The 21634-nt window shown below is 38.4% G+C and overlaps 1 protein-coding gene and 1 pseudogene across 1 annotated transcript; one reads left to right on the plus strand and one right to left on the minus strand.

Moving 5' to 3' along the window:
- Nucleotides 1-14637: 14637 nt before the first annotated feature.
- On the plus strand, nucleotides 14638-17629 carry LOC148730224 (uncharacterized; annotated as a pseudogene).
- A 1015-nt stretch (nucleotides 17630-18644) lies between these two features.
- Nucleotides 18645-21611, minus strand: LOC148730225 (uncharacterized). The gene is made up of 5 exons (XM_088762138.1): nucleotides 21553-21611; nucleotides 21389-21440; nucleotides 21217-21293; nucleotides 20172-20283; nucleotides 18645-19303 (listed from the first exon to the last, which is right to left on the minus strand). The coding sequence occupies exons 1-5, from the start codon at nucleotides 21609-21611 to the stop codon at nucleotides 19235-19237; spliced, it is 369 nt and encodes a 122-aa protein (XP_088618264.1). The 3' UTR covers nucleotides 18645-19234.
- Nucleotides 21612-21634: the final 23 nt, after the last annotated feature.

The raw sequence follows: 21634 nt of genomic DNA on the forward strand, positions 1-21634 counted from the left end.
TTGGTCATATGTTTTTTGGACTGTAGCTTCTCACGCGCGTTCTTATCGACGAGCTCTTGCGGGCTGTAAACTCTTCTTTTAATCGTTTGGTTCGCACAAAATGAAGGCAGGATTTCGATTGACGCTTGTTTTCGGTATTCATTTTGTTTATACGTCTTCTTGTTTGTTTTCTTTCTCAGTTTTCACCGTCTTGTAACCGATTTTTCGTGACATGTTCATACTATCAATTGTGATGGCCGAAAATTAATGGATTATTACGGATAACGCGTCGAAGTTTTGTGCTATCCTTAACAGTCCTTACACTCCCTCTTTTCGATCTATTCAGTCCAGTAACTAAAAACAGCTGTTTTAAAATAACTTTTATTTATATATAAGTTAGCCTATCGATTGGGCTAAGTAAATTTTGTAGACTCTGTTATGCGTTTTGTAACTAGTACCAGTTTAACATTTTCAGTGAGAGAAACATTTGATAAATAACTCTGGTATTTTGAGGAAATATGGAACAGAAATGAAGAAATTAGTTGAGTTTAAACTGTGTGCTGTTTATAACAGTTTTTCTTGATTATGCTCATCGTGGTACAGAGATAACTATTATTTAAAGAACAAAAACCTTGAAGTAATGATAAAACTGCAGCTATTATTTTACTCAGTAAGAATTTTAGAAAAGATCTAATAAATTTTACATCCCCATTCCACAATGGGGAAGTTGTTTTAGGGCGTGTGGTTCAGACTAAAAATTAACACTAAATACATTATAAAATGCAAAAAATATTCTTTCAGTGAAAACGTGTCTGGCAAGATAAATTTAGCAGACTTTCATATTTACTTAAACAACCTTCAAACACCATACTAGTATTTCACACAAAACACTTTTTTTAAAACATGAATTTTTTAGGCATGTATTCTATGGTTACTTTTGATGTTCTTTTTCTTTTTCATTGACAGGGTCTGTCAAAAAAGAAAACAAGTTTCCTTCTCTTTGTTAAGAGTCTAATGCCCATAAGATTTTTTTTTCCAAGCCATGTGAAATCTGAGAAGCTTCGATCAAAAATGAAGTCATTAGTCACAAGTAAGGATAGAGAGTAACCTCTCTTTAGATTGCCATAGCAACCATGTCGGAAATGTTTGGTATCTATCAACGGAAACACCCTACATAATGTTTCGCCGTGCTACTTAGAAACATAAAAGTAGATTTTATTTTAGTCATATCGAGAGAGAATGCAGGGTCATGTAATCACAATCTTTTCGATAGTTGAGGCAAATAATCAAATACAGCTCTGAGGAGAACATGGATCACTTTAATCCAGACTGCGGAAATTCAATAAGACCAACTTACATTAAAGCTGAAATTAGTGCTGTCAAAGTATTAATAAATAAAAGAGTGATGTAAACATGGATTATGATCAGGAACCGATTAGAGGATTTTAGTTGTGTCACGAAAAAGTTGATCTGATCCTCCAATCAGGCTTTGCAATATTGTTATGACCCCCCCCCCACTTCATTGGAAGTTAATTGGCAGTTAATATTCGATAGTTCCCCCTTTGTTCTATGTTGGCGACAACAAGTTTTGGTAGTGTCACGATAAAATCTCTTGAGTAGTGTGATGTTGTATATTAGTGTTGATGTACTACCATGGAGTAAAGCGTGAATCGGATCGTGTGCTCTACACAGCTGCTTTATTAGAATAACAAGTCAAGATCACAACTGCTCAGTTGAAATGAGTTGGTTTTTAGACTCCAAGTCACGAGAATGTGCAGAAATTTGGTGCCTTTTAATATATACTTTTTTGATGGTTTGCATTTATACATAGCTTCAGTTTACGCGTTCTTGCGTTCAGCGGTATCATCAGGTTTCCCCTGATTTCAGATTTTCATTTGACATGGTCGATAATAAATTTACCCTTGAACTCCCTGTAGTGATTAACATGTAACTTCTCCATACAACATCCCAGACATTATTCAGTAAACAAGTAATGAGAATACTCAAACTTATCAGGTAGAAGTTTTTACTTTGATCTAACACCAAATTCTCGTGACTAATTTACAAGAAAATGTGTATTAGCTGGAGGGGAGAATGGACAAAAATTAAAGAACTTTGGAGCTCGAGTTAAAGAGTTAACGCAGTGAAAAGTATAAACGAGTAGAAGATATCTTATGTAGAACACGAGGTGATTACCACGATAAAGTTTTCCTCGATGACATTGCCATTGAATCATCATCTTTTTCTTTTAGGTTTGAAAGATGATGCCATAAGATCCAAGGAATTTATGGATCAAAATAAAGTTCATGAAATGTCTCGCTTAGACATTTAAAGAAAGAGCGTCAAGAAGAGCGATGTCCGCGTAGTGTCGGGTTCATCATGATTGAAAATCTTGTGCTTTTAGAGGGGCAAAAAGTGTAATTTCGAAAAAAAACTCAGGTCTTTTGGCGGGAAAATTGTCTGTGGAAAAAAGGTCTGCGCTTTTGAATTGTGCTTGGTGTTCATCGAAAAATATACGAAGTCTTTTGGCGTGAAAAATCTTTCCGACACGGAAAAGATTTTCTCCCATCAGAAGTCAAGTATATCTTTTGTTTTAACGCTAAACTCAGTTCAAATCTGCTGAAATCTTTTCCTCTCGGCAACCCTCCATACGCAAAAAAAAGTAAAAGAGAGCCTATGTTTTGACTTGTTACCAGGCCCTTTAAAAAGTACGATTTTTTCGGTTTATTCGTACAACCATTAAAAAAGAATAAGAAAAAAAAAAAGAGACAGTATAATGGAATCAAGTTCTATATTTTTTTGTGAGTTTATTTTATAAATACAGTTCTGTACTAACAGGTACAATTCAATACAACGTTTGACGCGCAAACCCCCTATAAATATCAGTAAATGCAGACCTATTTTTAAACTACGACAAACTGACTGGTCAGGAAAAACATAGGCATACTACGCATGCAGGAGTCAATGTTTTGGATACGTACGTTGAAATGGGACACTATATAACTGATGCTGTTGGCAAAAATAACCTGCATTGGTACAACGCTTCCTGCAGTCCCCTCCACAGCCCTAATTTGAACTTGTCACGCAACGCTCTCTCTCTCTCTCCGACATTGCATGACGAGACCAAACAACGACCTGCTCGTAGCTTAAAAATTGTGCTTATTGCCGTTCCTTCGTCAGAGACAAAGTTCTAGTTATTATTCTGACCATTAAGGGCCAGAATCAGAAATTCCGTTTGGTTTTTCCTGTGCAAGAAAATGGACAATAGCGCGCAATTTTTAATTAGCGTAAAGCAATGTGATGAACATAGCCTGGGAACGAGGTTGAGTTTTGGCATCGAGTGTCAGTCACGTTTAAAGCACTGGCCGCGCATCAACGATAAGCTTGTTACAGTTTGTACTCATCTTTCGAGTGAACTTAAATATATTTATTTAAAGTACAAACCTAATACCGTGAATCACTTCTATTGTTAACGTACTGATGAAAACAACAACCCTTGGGAACAGTAAAAGTTTTGGCCGATTTTTTAAATTCGATTAATTTATACAATCATCTTATGTAAACATTGGCGATTGAATCCATCCGTAAATCAATATTGCGGACAAAACAGTTATACTTTTCTGACCACAAAAAACTTGTGGAAGTCACTGCCACATACCTTTAATTTCAATCAGTCAAAAAACTTGAGGTCTATAAAATGCCTTCTGTGATATATCGTTCCGAGACAAAAATAACTTCAAAGGTTTGTTATTAGATGTAAGCAAAAATTAAGAGAAATCCTTGTAAACTAAGTTATCGCGTTCAAATGCAAATTTTTAATGAGTGATCCCGCTTTTCCTCTGGCGATTTTAGTATTTCCAAATTGTCATGGATGGCGTCAACTTGTTCCGAAGTCTTAGACTAGGTTTACACTAGAGGAGAGTTTTCCGGATTCGTAAATGTTTCCGGACTCGTAAATGTTTCCGGATTCGTAAATGTTTCCGGATTCATCAATTTTGGAGTATTCGGATTCGTAGGCGTTTACACTGAAAGGATATTCGGATTCCTGACCGTTTACTCACTATGACAACTCCGGGAACATTCGAAATGGAATGGTTACCACGCCGAGTGTTGTTTCGTCGTTCGATCGACAAAGTGAAAATATGCCTCCCAAAAAAGGCTAGAGTACATCCAGATGTCACTGAGACAAATTTGAGTTGGAAAGATGCCAAGCCATCTACGTCGTCGGCGATTAAGTGTGGCTGACGTTAAACTTCCCTGCAATAATAACTTGCGTTTCCTCAGAAATACTGCGGTACACATGATAAAATTTATCGCCTGAACTTGCAACAAGATTAGGCAACCGGAGACCGCCAGCAATGTTAGCACCGGATCCTCCATTTTGGTTTCACCGCAAACTCAAAAGATTGCAGGCAGAAATAATATCCAGATTCGAGAAAATAACCGATTACACGACAAAACTTTCCGGATTCAAAAGTTATCGGATTGAAAGTTCCCATTTTAAATTCCGGAATCAAAATCTGCGGAGACACGACTAAACCGGGGAGTTTTTATTTCGGATTCGTCCACTTTCGTGTAAACGGCAAAATCAATCCGGTACCAAAACGTTTCGGATTCATTACGAATCCGGAACAATTTCCTCTAGTGTAAACCTAGTCTTAGTCTCCATAACTCTCCATGTTGACAAACCATGAAAAGCACTCGACCGCGAATTTGCTAAAACAGCAAAGCCCTCAATTCGAACCAATTCAATTAAATCCGCTGATCCACAAATCCGGCTCAAATATGGGCTCCGTCATAGTTAGTAGAGGGGAGTATAGCTCCGTGTAGCCTCTTGTTCAGTAACAGATGGTTGCCTCAAAATATTCTTTCATATAATTTTGCAGTGTAAAGCTCTATTTATCTCTTACAGCCTCTGGACAAAGATATTTTCCAATCTCCGTTCTTCGAACAAGTGAAAGTAGATTAAACCAAGAGAAAGTATCATTCTTCAAAGGATAATAATATGGGCTGCTTAATTGGTTGTTGCCTATCTGAACTTTGCCCTGTGCGTGCGAAATACGTGATAAAATGCAGGTTGTTTACAGGAAATTGACACGCAATGGGGTAAAGTCCAGGTTAGCTAAAAGCGAATTTTATTGGTAGAAAACGTCTAAGCACGTGAGAGTTGCGTGGAAAATTAACCGACTGTACCATTCTGTCCCTTGTGAAATATTTTTCATTGAGGTAGATTTATGTCATAAAATTTACGTTGTTTACTGGAAAATGGCATTTCATCTAAGAAAGTCTAATCCCTACTGGCGAGTAAAAAGTAAACACGGGAAAGTATCGTTTAAACAATATATAATTCATGGAGAACTTTTGGAAGCAAAGAAACGGATATGTAACATGGCAGTCGACGCAGAAAGTTAATGTAACTTGGTGGTCGTTTCAACCCCCGCTAAAAGAGCGACCATATGGCAAAAAAGAAAGAATATCAATCAAATATGATTTACGCAAATGTCTTGCGCAAGTTTTACCAGAGTCAGCAAAACTAGCCCTTCCAAAGCAACACACTATAGCGCTAAATTCGTGTTTAGCCTTTAGCTGACGGTGTGTGAGTCGTAATTGAAGAAGCGGTACACAAAACATGCACGTTTTAACTCGCTAATCGGTAGAAAAAGTTCCCTGACGACCTTTCAAATCCAGACAGATCATAGCGATAAAACCCTCATTAAGGACATGAGCCATTACATTGACTAGATGATCTTACAACTCTTGTAGATGTCATCTTACCTCGTTCCTTGAGTGAAATTCAAAATTGGAATCGCTGATTAACTCATATGTAGCAATGAAATATCCAGATCTTGATAGGAGCACCTTCAGAAGTAATATTTCATTCAAAATTTTTCTCATGTTCCACTCTGTCTCCTTCAGAAGGAAGAATAAGCATAGTCGTACAACGATCACAACTCCACCACTTTCCCAACACGACTGATACATTTCCTTAACTCGCGAACCGCTCTCTCCGACTCACGCGTTGATTCGCTAAAATTTGAAGACCTGTCAAACCACAAATTAGCAAGAACGCTCTGATTGGTGCGAAATCGAAAAATACTACAATCTGATTGGTTTGTGATACATCCAAAATTGGGCCAATCACATTGCGTTGAGATACACCAAAAAAAGATGCGTCAATCAGATCGCTTAGAGATACACCAAATTGCGCTGATCGGATTACACTACACCACAATACACCAATCTATACGCTAACAGTATTTTGTTTTTTTTAAAAAATAACTCAAAAATTCTGATTCACAAAATTCATTGGCAGGAATGAACTAAGTCTGATAACTACTGAGACGTTTCTTAAAAATCTTTGACAACATTCTGACAAAAAAGATACGTCTTAAGGATGGCTGCCTGTAAGGATCGAGAATCGTCCGTCAGCGACCATTTTGGTGAATTGCTCATATTTTGCCCAACGATACCCTTTGGTAAACTGTTTTCAAAAATCAAGTTTAAAAGTTCCGACGAGTGTTAATTTTTCAGAAATTTGCGAAAATTTGAAAACGCGGTTTAAGTGCGGTTTTCCGCCTGGCAAATTGTCCCAAATTCACTGCAAAACCCAAGCTCCGTTAAAGGCTTAATATGAATTCAGTTAACACCAAACTTCACACGTTTTAAGAAAAAGTCTTCCCATTCATTTGTGTTATGTTAATTTTTTCCATACACAGCTATCTTGTGATTTTTTTTTGTCCCTTAAGCAACACACTCAAAAAGTGCTGTACATGGGGCGAAAAATAGGTAAAATTTAACGCGATAAAAGTATACCTGGTGCATAATTTTTTAAATTTTTAACTAGATATTCGTAATAAAATGTCATTATTCAATACCTGAGTAAAATTTGACGCTTCCTTTTTGAAAATACCACAAATGTTTGTGTCCTGAGCGAGCAGAAGATATGTGTTGTGCAAACAAACGCTAATCTAATTATTCCCTGCCAGGTAGAAAAAGGTTTTGAAATCAACTTTAATTTTGGAAATTTTGGCTGGTATGCCACAAGATATTAGGCAAAAGGGAAATCATACATTCAGAGTGGCGGGAGAGCAGAGAGAAAATAAAATCAGTGTCAAAAATGTACATACGGTTGTTACGTCGATTACCATTATGCAAATTACTACCTCAGCTGTAGGAAAACTATGATATCTCTTACTCAGTTAATTGAATAACTCTTAAACAATTCAACGATTGTTTTTCATATACATAGAGATAATATGTATATATTGATCAATAATTCCTGAGAATGCAGGGGGAGAACAGCATTCTGTACAAGCATTTCAGTGTACCAATGCGTATTTATTTCCATTTATCATAACCGACGTCCGATCCCAACAAACACGCACCACATGAGACCCTAAATGGGATGTCATAAATATACCAAAGACTGAAAAAAACAAAAACTTCACTCAAGGTCTGATAACCACACGATAACACTTTTACACTTGAATCTCAGATTTACTACAAAGGGCAAAGGATAGTGCATCAGTATACCCAGTATACTGTGGGAAAGGAAGATTCTTGTGTTTCTCTGAAAGAAGGTTGGGCTCTCAGAGTAATAAAGAAGGCTCACAGATTCAAAGAAAAACAAAAGCCGTACCTTCTGTCTTAATTTCGAATAGGGCAGACGACAGGCCACAAGCTTGACGCTGAGGTAGTTGCTCGAGATATGCGGCGTACTCGGGGCACCAATGGTGTACGACTTTTCCGGTCATCGGAATTCCTCACAACTACCCAGATCACCTCTTTCTTGTCAAGACAGAGTGCGTTAGTACGCCAATGAGATGCTGATGACGCTGATATCCAAGCAGCTCAGGAGGAGAGTAATTTTAGCGAGGCAAAGGAGACTGTCACGTCAGTACAACTTGACCATCCCCTGATCTACGATCAGTACGATCTTTGTGAAATGGCGCTAAAGGACTCTGAAAATCTTGAGGCTACCCATGTTGCAGCACATGTGTGAAGATCTTGGCCTCAATATACCATCAAAGCCCATTCGTAAAAAGGCCCCGTACTTGGCTCTACCGAAAGAGATTGTCAGCAAATGTACTTGCCAAAAGTCATCATGATGCTGACTTTCTCTTTTGTTTAGCAGAATAGGAAAGTGAGGAAGAAACGAATGAACGGCGTATCGTTCCTAATCGTCAGTTAGTGGTTATCTTATTTTTTAAAAATGCACGTAGGCCGGATCAGAAGTTGTTGCGTTTTGTTTTGTCTTTAATCATGCCAGTATTGACCCTCACTTTTATTTTCTGGTCTTCACGTCCGTAATGAAGTTTACTCATCTCGTGGCCGAAATATGCAAACTGACGGATGCGGGAGTATTCAACCTACATTCCTATCCGCTCATGTCTTAATGCGGGATTTCTTTATTTAATTTAACGACGTCGTCCTTTCAGTTGCGGTTTTAGCGCGCGTATGTTCAAGCACCACCAAAACGTTTCCAATTACGTTACGTTGCGTGACATTAATAATTACCAGGAGAATAAGACCTGTTCTCTCATACTAAATTACTTTGAAGGTCATAAGGCCCCTTTCTTTGTATTTATACTTACAGAAAATGAGTTCTCATTGTAAAAGATAAAAAGTATTTAGATTATCAGTGTGGAATCAAGTCTTAAGTAGCTTTTTTCGAATGTGTCTTTTGCATTACTTGAATGTGAGAAGGTGCTAATGTAATGTGTACTTCCCTTGCAGATTTTTCAGCCCAAAAATGTTTTGGAGAACCTTATCAAACATCTTGCAAAATATTTAACCTGTCTCTTTACATTTTACAAGCTATAAGTCACTACAACGGAGACCGAATTTAATTTGGATATTTAACAACTCAATGTGGTTAAATCACCTAGTTATTTGTTTACACACTTCGCATCATTTTGCTCGCTGAGGTCACGAACACTTCTGAAATTTTCGAAAGGAAGCAATGCGATTCAGAGCATCAAAATTGCACATTGAATGGAAATAGCAATGTTTGACGAATATATTGTTAAAAATCCAAAGTGTCAGGTAAAAGCTACATTTTTTTCGCGCGAAATATCACACGTTTTTCAACGCCATTTTGCGTGGTTTGTAAGGATGTTCATTCAAGGGCTTAAGTAATCCCAAAATCGATGTGCCCGAAAAAATTTACTCACCAGAATTGAATAAGAATAGCTTCCCTTACAACGTGTTGAGTTTGGTGTTGATTGATCTCATTTTAAGCCTTGAGCGGAGCTTGGTTTTCGCAGTTAATTTTTGACTGTGCGACATGCGGAGCCTGAACTCAAGTAACCTGAAACTGCGTTTTCGGATTTTCGTAAATTCATGAAAAGTTAAGAATCGCTGGAACTTAAAAACATGATTTTTGAAAAGGGTTTACTAAAAGGTTTATTTGGGCGAGATATGAGCAATTCACCAAAATGGTTAAAAGAGTCATTCAACAAAATGAGCAAGAGATATCATAGTTTTCCTACAGCTGAGGTAGTAATTTGCATAACGGTGATCGATGTAACAACCGTATGTACATTTTCGACACTGATTTTATTTTCTCTCTGCTCTCACGCAACTCTGAATGTATTATTTCCCTTTTACCTAATATCTTGTGGCATAACAGCTAAAAATTTCCAAAATTAAAGTTGATTTCAAAACCTTTTCCTACCTGGCAAGGAATAATTAGATTAGCGTTTGTTTGCACAACAGATATCTTTGCTCGCTCAGGACACAAACATTTGTGGTATTTTCAAAAGGAAGCGTTCGGATTCAAAGCCTCAAATTTTACTCAGGTATTGAATAATGACATTTTATTACGAATATCTAGTTGAAAATTTAAAAAATTATGTACCAGGTATACTTTTATCGCGTTAAATTTTACCTATTTTTCGCCCCATGTACAGCACTTTTTGAGGGTGTTGTTTAAGGGACAAAAAGAAATCACAAGATAGCTGTGTACGGAAAAAATTAACATAACACAAATGAATGGGAAGACTTTTTCTTAAAACGTGTGAAGTTTGGTGTTAACTGAATTCATATTAAGCCTTCAACGGAGCTTGGGTTTTGCAGTGAATTTGGGACAATTTGCTAGGCGGAAAACCGCACTTAAACCGCGTTTTCAAATTTTCGCAAATTTCTGAAACATTAACACTCGTCGGAACTTTTAAACTTGATTTTTGAAAACAGTTTACCAAAGGGTATCGTTGGGCAAAATATGAGCAATTCACCAAAATGGTCGCTGACGGACGATTCTCGATCCTTACAGGCAGCCATTCTTAAATGACTAAGGGCCTGATTAAATGAGCCGGGCTGGCCCGGTTAACCGGGCTGATTTCTTTTGTTTTGGTGTTCGCCAAAGCGTGAAAACAAAAGAAATCAGCCCGGCTAACCGGGCCAGCCCGGCTCATGTAATCAGGCCCTAAGTCTGATTTCTACATCGAAAGATAAAAAACTGGATTTTTTCCATAGGAAATCAATGTTTTTTTCCTGATGACCAATATAACTTCCACTCAAATTTTACGAGTCTTGTGATTAGACGAAATAAATATTTTCAAAAAATCTAGAAAATTTTGGACTATTGGAGTATACTTTTATCCGCGTATACTTTTGTTTGCCAGCCGACCTTTTTACGCAGCAGAACACAGAATTAAAATAATGCGCGAACTAAAAGTATGGTAACTAAGCCGAGGCATCTCGTGCTGAGATGAGATTTTTACTCAATCTTGACTGTAATCATGGTCTTCTGAACTTCAGGTTATAAAAGATGAACGATAGACCGAGTAGATTCACCGTGCCTTTACATTTTGACAACAAATGAACAGAAAACCAAGATGTTAAGTGACAGTTATATTTCGGTATAAACTATACGAAATATAACTGTCACTTAAAATCTTGGTTTCCTGTTTATTTGTTGTGAAAATTTAAAGACACGATGAATCTACCCGGTCTATCGTTCAACTTTTATGATCTCAAATTATCATCGGGTTCTGGCTTTCAGGTTATAAGCGTATTTAATATCGTTTTCAGGAAAAAAATTTCAATTCTTTGCATAGCGATTCGTAAATTTGTGCCGAAAACTGAGTTAGCGGGCGTAAGTAATATCTAACTTGTCCAAGTTCCTTTAAAATTATTTCCATCCTTCTTCTTGAACGAGGCAGTTTCCTGTACAAGAACGTGACTCTATCCGTGCTCCTGGTCCGGTAGTCCGGTAGTCCGTGGTCCAAGTTAAGGAACAATTTGGTAACTGCCAGATAATACGTAATCATGTTAGGATAAGAACGAAAGTAAAACTTGTTGACAGAAACAGAAAAGTGATAAACTGATAAATTTCACTTTGTTTTTCTGAATATATTGTTTTGGTTAGGATTTCTAATGCTGAACATTCCCTTGAGCAACAAATCTAAAGTGATTCGCGAGAATTTTGAAATCCTTAGCTTGTTTCTTCATCCATTTCGTCGTGATGTACGTTAAAAATTTATTTATACTTGCAAGCCGACCATTTCGTCGTCTCGCGATGATTAAGACTCTTGCGAATGAAAACCACAAAGTTTCATCTTGACAAAGTTTTCCAGAAATTCAAACTTGAAACTTTAAGATGGTTTATTAAGTAGTAAGTAGGCCAAACAGCTTGAAATGACGGGGTCATCCTCGGTGTAAAACCTGACGAGGTTTTCTTTGTTTCATGAGGTATTGTTTTGCGGTACGCTATTGTTTATAATGTTTTGTTGTCTTTGTTTTACGTCACTCGTGAGCTTCACTGGTTTTTACACCGAGGATGAGCCGAATTACACCTCCATAAATGTGCGAATGAAACGGCCGATAAAAAAACCCAAATTTTTGCAAAAACAATAAAAGTGATTAATACGCTGCTGTCTTCACTGCTCTTCTTTTAGTTTTATTTAAAAAATTGCCGCGATAATTTGTACCAAAAATTTCTCAAATCATTTTATCTTAACTTACAAAAACACGAGTAAGTTACACAGAATTTTTTGAGAAAAAGAGTTGACATATTAAATAGATGAAATTTCTCCAAGTTGCAGAGTAAAGTTTGCTCACATTCCAATCATTCTTGGTTGGTGACCTATCTTCGCCCGCGGGTGTCATCGGATGCAGATCGACAGTTCTTTGCATATTTCTTACTACTCTTTTTCTGCGAATAACACAAGAGATTGTGGCTCATTACTGAAGCTAGAGTTGATCAAAACACTTCTAATCATCTCCTCCATTTTTATGTCGATTCAAGACTTCCGAATAATCCATACGTCATTATGCATACAATTCTTGGATAAAATAAAAGCAGAGGCAAAACAACAGATCACCTTTGGGACTACGGCTCTGTTTTTGATAGGTATGAGGTTATATGGAAATCTTTCCCATACCAATTTAGTACTTCTTGCAGTTTTAATTTGTGTTTCGTCGATGGCTTGGCATTTATTTGAACATGGCTTTTTGAAATGAAATGTAACAAGTTCTCCTTCACACAACAGCTGATGAAGTCTTACTTCTCAATATTGACTTCTTCAAACTTAAAAATTATGACAGACAAGAAAAATACTTCTTGGAACTTAAAATACTTCTTGTGAATACAATTTGGTGCTTAACTGTTGTTGTATGAAATTACGTGAAAAATCACCAGTGACTGATAAAGCCAGCACTTTCCTAACATACGCTTACGCGTACGTAATTTTGGCGTTCTTGATCAACAGGGATTTGGTGTGTAGGTCAATACATTTGCCTTGAGATATTCAGCCACATTTAATGGATGCTATTTCTTACCTCGGTGCAATTCTTTGCTTGCATTGTTTTCCTTCACCATTCATTCCTGTGCTTCACTTGGATACTTGATCAAAAAAGTTCACCAATAATAATAATAATAATAATAATAATAATAATAACTTTATTTATCCTGGTAGAAAAAACCGTTATTCTATAGTAGAGAACAAAGGCAGATACCTATGAGACACTGCTCAAAAGATCACGATTACCTACACTGCATAATCGTAGACTTCAAGACATTGATATCCTTATGTCTAAAGTTAAGCATAAGCTTGCACCCACCAATGTTGCCGAAATTTTTAGCTTAAATAGTTCAAGCTAAAATCTGAGAAAGATAGACTTTAATCTACCTCGATTCAATACTACTAACTATGGGAAACACTCAATACGTTATTTCGGACCTGCTTTATGGAACAGACTTAACAACCTGGTCAAACAATCACCTAGCCTCCAGTCGTTTAAAACCACCATACGTAAATTAGATATTGCGAGTATTTTAGATAATAATAGCGACTGCTGCGATCTCTGCAGTTCGTGATATTTACGTTAGTTTTTTAGATTTTACAATTTGTTGTTAGTTGATCAATAATCATTGATTAGATTAGTGTCTCCAATTAGCTTGTGCTTTAACAGCTAAGTACATTTGAGACTTAAATAAAGTTTTTATCACCATGGCGGAGTAGATATACAACGAGGAGCTCCACCCTCTCCATCCTGAACACCCGAAATTAACTACTGCAATACTCTTTGAGAGAGTTTGGAGAATCACAGTACCCGATAATTCAAAATATCAGGTTTTTGCATGGTCTGCTCTTTTTATAGAATGCATTTATCGACAAAGTTCGTTTGACGTTTTGAATTTTGAATTTTGAATATTTGGGTTTACCTCGGTGTAAAAACCTGACGAGGTTTTCTTTGTTTCATAAGGTATTGTTCTGCTGTACGCTATTGTTTATAATGTTTTGTTGTCTTTGTTTTACGTCACTCGTGAGCTTCACAGGTTTTTACACCGAGGATGAGCCGAATATTTATCGCCGACGAGAATTTATCATGGCTGCGAAGGGAACCCGGCGCAAGGTGAATAGCAAGATTCAATGGACAGATAAAATGAAAGATTATTTATTGAAATGTAAACAGAAAGCTCTGAATTTGACCGAGTCAAGCAACCCACCGCGACTCGACTCAGGAAGGAAAAAAGGCTACATGGCTGTGATGAAAGATCTGCGGGAAACAATGGGATATACGAGCTCGGTTTGTCTAGTCAGAATCTTCGTGACCACGCTGACAGACTCGAGAAGATGCAAGATAGGAAAGGGGAGGTCGTAGGTATGGATACTGGTCTTGAAAGCACAAGGAATAGACTGGATAGATCGGAAAGTTGGCTCATCCTCGGTGTAAAAACCTGTGAAGCTCGCGAATGACGTAAAACAAAGACAACAAAACATTATAAACAATAGTGTACAGCAAAACAATACCTCATGAAACAAAGAAAACCTCGTCAGGTTTTTACACTGAGGATGACCCGAAAGTTTATTGAATAAAAACAGCCATATACAATGAATATATGAAGTTCATATATTTTGAACTGCTGTATTAGATACCTATGATGCACGATCCTCATATCTAATATCGCAGTTCAAAATATATGAACTTCATATATTCATTGTATTTGATTTATCATCACGGGTTTATTATGAATCAACTTAAGGGCCTGCTTCCAGTTGGCTTGTTAGCTCAATTGGTAGAGCGCTGCACTAGTAGCCCAGAGGTCAGTGGTTCGAATCCCGTTCAGGCCTGATTTTTTTCAGGTCTGATTTTCGCTATTGCATAAATAGCGCTCTCTACTGCGAGGATCGTGCATCATACGTGAAAACAGCCATGATTTAGAAGCAGAAGCAGATTTACATATGAAAAACGTGACAGCTAAGTCAAGCTCCGTTCCCAAGAGACCAATTGCCAACAATTCCCTTGTCAAAGAAGCGATAACAACAACAGAGAGGGCACATTTGGACTGCGGTCTAAAAACATCTAAAATCAGTCCTGATCTACCGCAATTTGATGTGTGCCCCTCGGAAATCAAGGCCAAGAAGTGGGGAAATATCAGCCACCAAAGATTTTGCGAGGAAATGAATAATATCTATAATGAGGTTGTTCATTTCCGAAGAAATATTTTCAATCGACCGTCGGGCAGAGCGGGTAAACATTTCATCGAGCAGCTGACATTTTGGCAGAAACAATTTAACTCCAACTCAGATCTCAATTCGATCGCTTCAGTAATTCTACAAAAACCTTTGGCAACCTCCAAAAGCAAAGAGCACAGTGTGGCGGTAGAGCGGAGATTAGCTCTCTGGAGACAGGGTGACTTGAATATGCCAAAGCAGGAGATAAAATTCATTCAAGATAGGTTTGTGACTTCTGAAAGGTCCAGATCGTTTGAAGACATCTCAAAAACGTTTGCAAAGTTAGTCTTTCAAGGGAAACTCACGGCAGCGATCAAATTGCTGGATAAAGAGAGCTCATCGGGTTTCTTGAATCTGTCAGAAGAAGTATTAGCTCAATTGAAAGAGAGACACCCTCTTCCCGCTGAAATCGAAGAGGAGTGTCTCCTGCATGGTCCTGTAGAACTCGTTCCACCCGGCATATTTGATCTAATCAGTGAGCAGTCGATCTTGGACTCCGCCCTCAAAACTAAAGGTTCTGCTGGCCCTTCCGGAATGGATGCCGAACTGTACCGTCGAATTCTCTGCTCAAAGAACTTTGCAGCAGAGGGAAAAACACTAAGAGAGAGATCGCTACTCTGACGAGAAACCTGCTAAAGTTCAATTACCATCCCTCCCTACTTGAAGGCTACACTGCTTGTAGACTGATACCGCTGGACAAAAACCCAGGAGTCAGACCAATTGGAGTGGGAGAGGTCTTGCGCCGCATAATCGGCAAAACCACCTCTGCAATGTTTAAGGAGGAGATAAAGGAGGCAGCTGGCCCACTGCAAGTTTGTGCAGGTCATAGCGCTGGATCAGAAGCAGCCCTACACGCAATGAGTCAGGTTTTTAATGAGGAAGGGACGGACGGAGTTCTATCAATTGACGCGACTAACGCGTTCAATCAGATGAACAGGGCGGTGGCCATGCATAACATTAGGATCGCATGTAAAGAAATCGCCTTATATATCATTAACACGTATAGAAGCTCTTCTAGGCTGTTCATCAATGGCGGAGGCGAGATCCTTTCCCGAGAGGGTACTACCCGAGGTGACCCGCTAGCAATGCCTTGGTATGCAATTAACACCGTTCACATGATCACTAGTCTCAGGGCATCAACTCCCCAAGTCAAGCAAGTCTGGCTGGCGGATGACTCCGCGGGTGGAGGGAGTATAGAGTCACTCTATCAATGATACAAGAGTTTATGTGAGGAAGGGAGAAAATTTGGCTATATCGTTAATGGTGCTAAAAGCTGGTTAATTGTTAAGACCAGTGATCTGGTAGAGAATGCAAAGAGGGTGTTTGGCAATGAAGTGAACATAACGCTCGAAGGACGACGTCATCTCGGTGCAGTCATCGGATCAAAAGAGTTTAGGGATCAATATTGTCAAGAGAAAGTTGATAAGTGGCTCAGAGAAATGGAGTCCCTCACTGAAATCAGCAGGAGTCAGCCCCATGCTGCCTATGTCGCTTTCACTAAAGGATCTAAATCGAAATTCACTTATTACTTGCGCACCATAGAATCGTTTGAAGAGTACGTGGACCCCATCGAAGAAGTGATTCACACTTCCTTTCTTCCTTCGTTATTCGGGCGAGCGGAACCTCTCCCCGAAGAAGTTGAGGAACTTGTCAATCTATCACCTGCGCAGGGTGGGATTGGGATTCCTGATCTTAAGCGTGAAAGTCCGAATCAGTTCAAAGCCTCGTGAGATATAACAGCACTACACGTCAATTCTATTGTTACTCAAAGCTCCACCATTCCAGCACGAGAGTTGATGGAGGAAAGGAAGCGTGAAATCAACGCTCAAAGAAGAGCCGCTGCAAAGTCCCGGATTGACAGGATTGATGAATCGTTGTCTCCTGATCTACACCAATCAGTGCAGCAGACAAAGGACAAGAGAGCCAGCTCTTGGCTTAACGCCACTCCAATCGAAGAACATGGACTGGTTTTAAACAAGCGGGAGTTTAGGGACTCCCTTTGCTTCCGCTACAACCTCCCTCTGCCTAATCTCCCTAGCTACTGTGCATGTGGAGAAATCTTTACTGTCAACCATGCTTTGTCATGCAAGAAGGGAGGTTTTGTTGCCCAGAGACACGATACAATCCGAGATCTACTGACTTTACACATCAGTAAAGTGTGTAGAAATGTGGAGACAGAGCCACTCCTGCAACCGCTCGATAATGAAGTTTTTAACCTGCAGTCAACTGTCACAAGTCGAGAAGCGAGGCTGGACATGAAGGCAGGAGGCTTTTGGACACCAGGAGTAACAGCATTTTTCGACGTACGTGTAACGCATGTTAACTCCAGGTCCAACCAGGGCAAGTCCACAGCTACGATCTTCAAAGAGCAAGAAAACGAGAAGAAGAGGAAATACAACCAGAGAGAGATGGAGGTGGAAATGGGAACTTTTACATCGTTGATGATTGGTACAAACAGAGGCATGGGACTTGACTGTCAGAACTTTTTAAGAACCCTCGCAAATAAGCTTTCGAACAAGAATAATGAACCCTGTGCCAGCGTCATTTCCTGGCTACGAATACAACTTTCATTTGCCATATTAAGAACTGTACACAGATGCGTAAGAGGTTCTAGAGTTCCGTTTAAATCACGCGAGGTCGCAGAAGACTTCACCCTCGCTGCAGCTGGTCTACATCTGCACTCATAATTTTTAGGTCTTCATTATTTTAATAGTTTTTCCCATTTAGTAAATGCTAAGTTTTTTCCTTTCTCGTATATTGTAATCAGTCCTCTATCGTGAACATTAATATTAATTATTTTAAAAATTTGTAAATAATTAGATATATGGTTTAAAATTGTAAATAATTGCTATCATTATTATTAAACGAAGCGGACCAGTTTTTATTATAATTTTTGTAAACACTTTTAGTGATTATAGTGAATAAAGGTTTTGTTATTATTTTAATAAAGTTTTTATTATTATTATCATTGTTATTATTATTATTACCTGAAAGGGCAAAGAGAAACTATTATTCACCAATTTTCTAAAGTGGTTCAGTTAGGTTATTTATGATTCCTCAAAAAAAAAAGTCAACAACAATACTGAAGTTGTCACCCTAACGCCATGCAAAGGTTTTCGTAAATATCTTTAACGCCTATTCATAGAGGATTCCTCCCTAAGACTCAACTCTTTTTAATCCACCGCCACGAGGAAAATTCTCTCTCCACCAAACATTTACTCGCCTCCGGCTTTCCAATATAATACATTGATAAGTTTAACCTTTAAAAGTGTTCCAAGTAAGATCTATTACGGTCGATGTAGCATTCTTTCATCTTAATAAGCGTACGTGCTATGATAAAACAACAACTACAAGTTGTAAACTCCTTCCCAGCCTCACCCTGTGTCCGTCGAGAAAATAATTTGGCCAGCTGTCATCAGTCCTTGGTGGGTCTTCAATAAAAAACAATTCTTAGGTGCTCCAGGCCATCTTCGACTGTTAGAAATTACTAATTTATGAGTTTTTAAGGTCTTTCAGGGAAGTGAAGCTGTCAGATCCCAAGGAACACCAAGATGTAAATCAACCGAGGGATTCACACGTGTTCTCTCCCCACGACTTAAAACTTGGGAACGAGGTCAAAGTAAATTCACGCAGCAAGGTTCTAGAAGTTGACACTGAATTTCAATAAAGTTTTTGTAGTTTATAGTCTTACCAACTACGTGCCAGATTTTCATAATAAATATATATTTTATGTTTTGCCTTTAGAAGAAATTCACTACCTACGTATTTTTTTGCGTATCAAAAACTTCAATTCGACGGAAAAAAAAGAAAGCCCTAGTAGAGAATCTAGGGTTCAAACATACTTCCTTAATTTTCTCTCATAATTTTTTGCAGCATGCAGTTGAAGAGGTTATGCTCTGAGCAAATATCAGAAAACATAAAATCAACTCATAGTAAAGTATAAACAGCGTTCTGGGACGTTCTCTATTCTAAGTAACAAGTTCTCATGGGGTTTGACAGAGGAATGTGTGGATGACGGCGCGGGAATCTTCTCTATTTTTGTGTCTTACAGAGGTGTCCTTCGAGAGAGACTTTTGTAGTAGAGTTGAATTCTACAGCAGGCATATAAACTTACAAACAATTTGAAGTTTGTGGTCAAAAATATATTTCAATAAATAACATCATTGTCCTTAAGAGTTCCTCTCAACAAAGACCTCTATGAACGCCAAGCAATTACCTTTGTCCACCATATTTACAATTAAGCATACTTCGATACAAAAAAATAAATTATTCTCCTTTTAAATATGTAAAATTCATCTTTCTCTGAGTCTTTCCGTCACGAGTCTTCTGTCAGCTCTTGAAAGGTCACTTGCGATAGAAAGCTACAATAGATCAAGAAAGAAAGTTGTTAAAATGATGGCGAAACTGAGGTGGCTGGGCGTAATTCTAGAGTCTTAGTGGCTGATTGCCGGGCGTTACTAGGTGTTTGTTCACCATGGTTCCTCATAGAGATCTCGTGATTTGCCTGACATAGCCGTAAGTATAATTTGGTTTCATCACCTGAGTTGATAATGGAAACTGGCCACCATAAAACAGATTTCGAAGCTGACGTTTCGAGCGTGAAAAAAAAAATAAAAAAATCGATTTAAGCGCGCCGTACGAAACTCTGGGAGTGAGGTACACGAGAAATGGAATTTCTGACGTTTGAGTGACATGGGAGCGAATTAGTCTGAAAATTCTATTCTGATGGCACGTTGAAGAAGTTTGCGTGGCACCGTGAAAGTTTCCGATTATTTAAGCGTTTCGCGGGAAAATTAAGTCTATCTCGGTCAGTCAGTCGCATGTTTGACCACTTTATTTTTTTGTGTTTGTTGTAATTTTCGTTTTCGACCTCCGTGTAAAATATCATTACAATCACTGAATTTTTTCTGGTGAAAAGTAGTGTAACGAGGTTAGTTTACCCTTTCCTCGGGGCATTGTGCTGCTGCGTTGAATGAGGAATACGTTTCCACATATTTTTTGGCCACATCTAAAAAGTGGGTTTTTAGTGGTTTTTCTTATCTGGCGTAGCAAAGGTTCTTTTCGTAGAACCCCTAGCTTTACTGAACACAAGTTGAGATTGTGTCAGGATGTGTACATTGCAAGACTGACTGACTCATCCTAAATAACCTTTTCACATTGAATGTCTCACGTAAGTTTTACAAAAGAATGTGGTACTTTTCATGCACCTCACCAAACTTATCAACTTACCCTCTCAAATGTCACATGATCAGGAGGTAAATAACACTCCAAATGGTGGTAATGTTTCTGCCTGTACTGACGATATCCATGATCGGTGAACGAAACAACCCACCTTAGAGTCCTGTGATTAAGACACATAGGGCCAGTTATTTACACGAGGTCGAACCCAAACCGCGGTCTTACGCAAGCAGGGGGCCATAAGTACTCTCTGTAAGAGGATGTTTTCATTAAATAAATGTCCTTCCACTATTAGCTTTCGGCTTTCGGGCGTGAAAGGACCTCAATAGGGTAAACTGATGGCAATTAAATGGCCTAAAACGTGAGCCGTCTAGCGTACAAATTGACAAGTTTTAATCGTTACGCGAAAGAAAAGTTAACCGTAAAAACAATTTCTGGTGAAAGCCGTAAATTTGCGAAAATTTTAACCATTAGCCATAAAAGCCACCATTGAGACCCTCGTGTAATGGACCAGGCGGGTGGGGGAGGGGAAGGGGGGGCTGGTACGTATTCTTAGGAACAACAAATTACCTGTTTGGAATGAGGCTGCCGCAAGTTCTGCATTGTGCTCGACCACTACGCGCATGCTCGACACCGTAAGAATAATCAAAGTAGTCAGCCTCCTTGAACAAAGAAGTGAAAAACAATTAAATCATCCATATTCTGATTTTCAAAATAAAAATATGATCGTGTAGTCTGATGGTCATGCAAATGACTATTGTTGGTAGCGGAAGTCAACATCAAAGCCATTCAACGCTCACTGCGACTTACGCTCAGATCGTGGAAACGTCAGTTATTACCAACTACAACAGTCTTTATCTGGACTTCTCCCCCCGGGATGATCAGACCACACGATCAAACAATTTCCTGGCAAAATACGCGTAACTAGTCATATTTTCACTTCAGAAAACGCACAGTACCCTAAATCAACAACTATGCAGCAAGTTATTTTTTCAGTGTGACAAAAGAAAGAACTTAGTGTACAAAAACACTTTCTGTCTCTTCTAAACAGCAAGCAGCCTACGTAACAATTCTAGTAACGTTTAGCTCTAAATACCCTTGCTGAGATATTTCGGCCCTTTCTCCAGATCCAGTCACAGTCCCTCTCGGTCTAACGACTTGTACAGAGTTGGGCTGAGAGGAGATATGAAGGATAGACTTTGACAGTTGTGTAAGATTACCAAATAGTCCAAATACAAGATGACAAAAACAACTTGAATCAACAGTACCTCTTCTGAATAATTCTCACTGTCACTACCTTCTTGATCAGATTCACTATCACTGAATTGAAAAAAGAATCAAAGCAAATTTTAAATGAAGAAATTTATGATCTATCTTACGTTTAGACAAAAAGTTGCCTTTACGAAAAAAACACAACTGAACCAGCCCTGACCTTGTTGATGAAGCAGGCACAACTTTCTTTGGAGTTTTCTTTTTTGCTTCTTTGCTCATCTCCTATAAAGGAAAGTGAAATA

The sequence above is a fragment of the Stylophora pistillata genome, chromosome 5 (assembly GCF_964205215.1).
Source record: "Stylophora pistillata chromosome 5, jaStyPist1.2, whole genome shotgun sequence".
In the NCBI taxonomy this organism is placed as follows: domain Eukaryota; kingdom Metazoa; phylum Cnidaria; class Anthozoa; order Scleractinia; family Pocilloporidae; genus Stylophora; species Stylophora pistillata.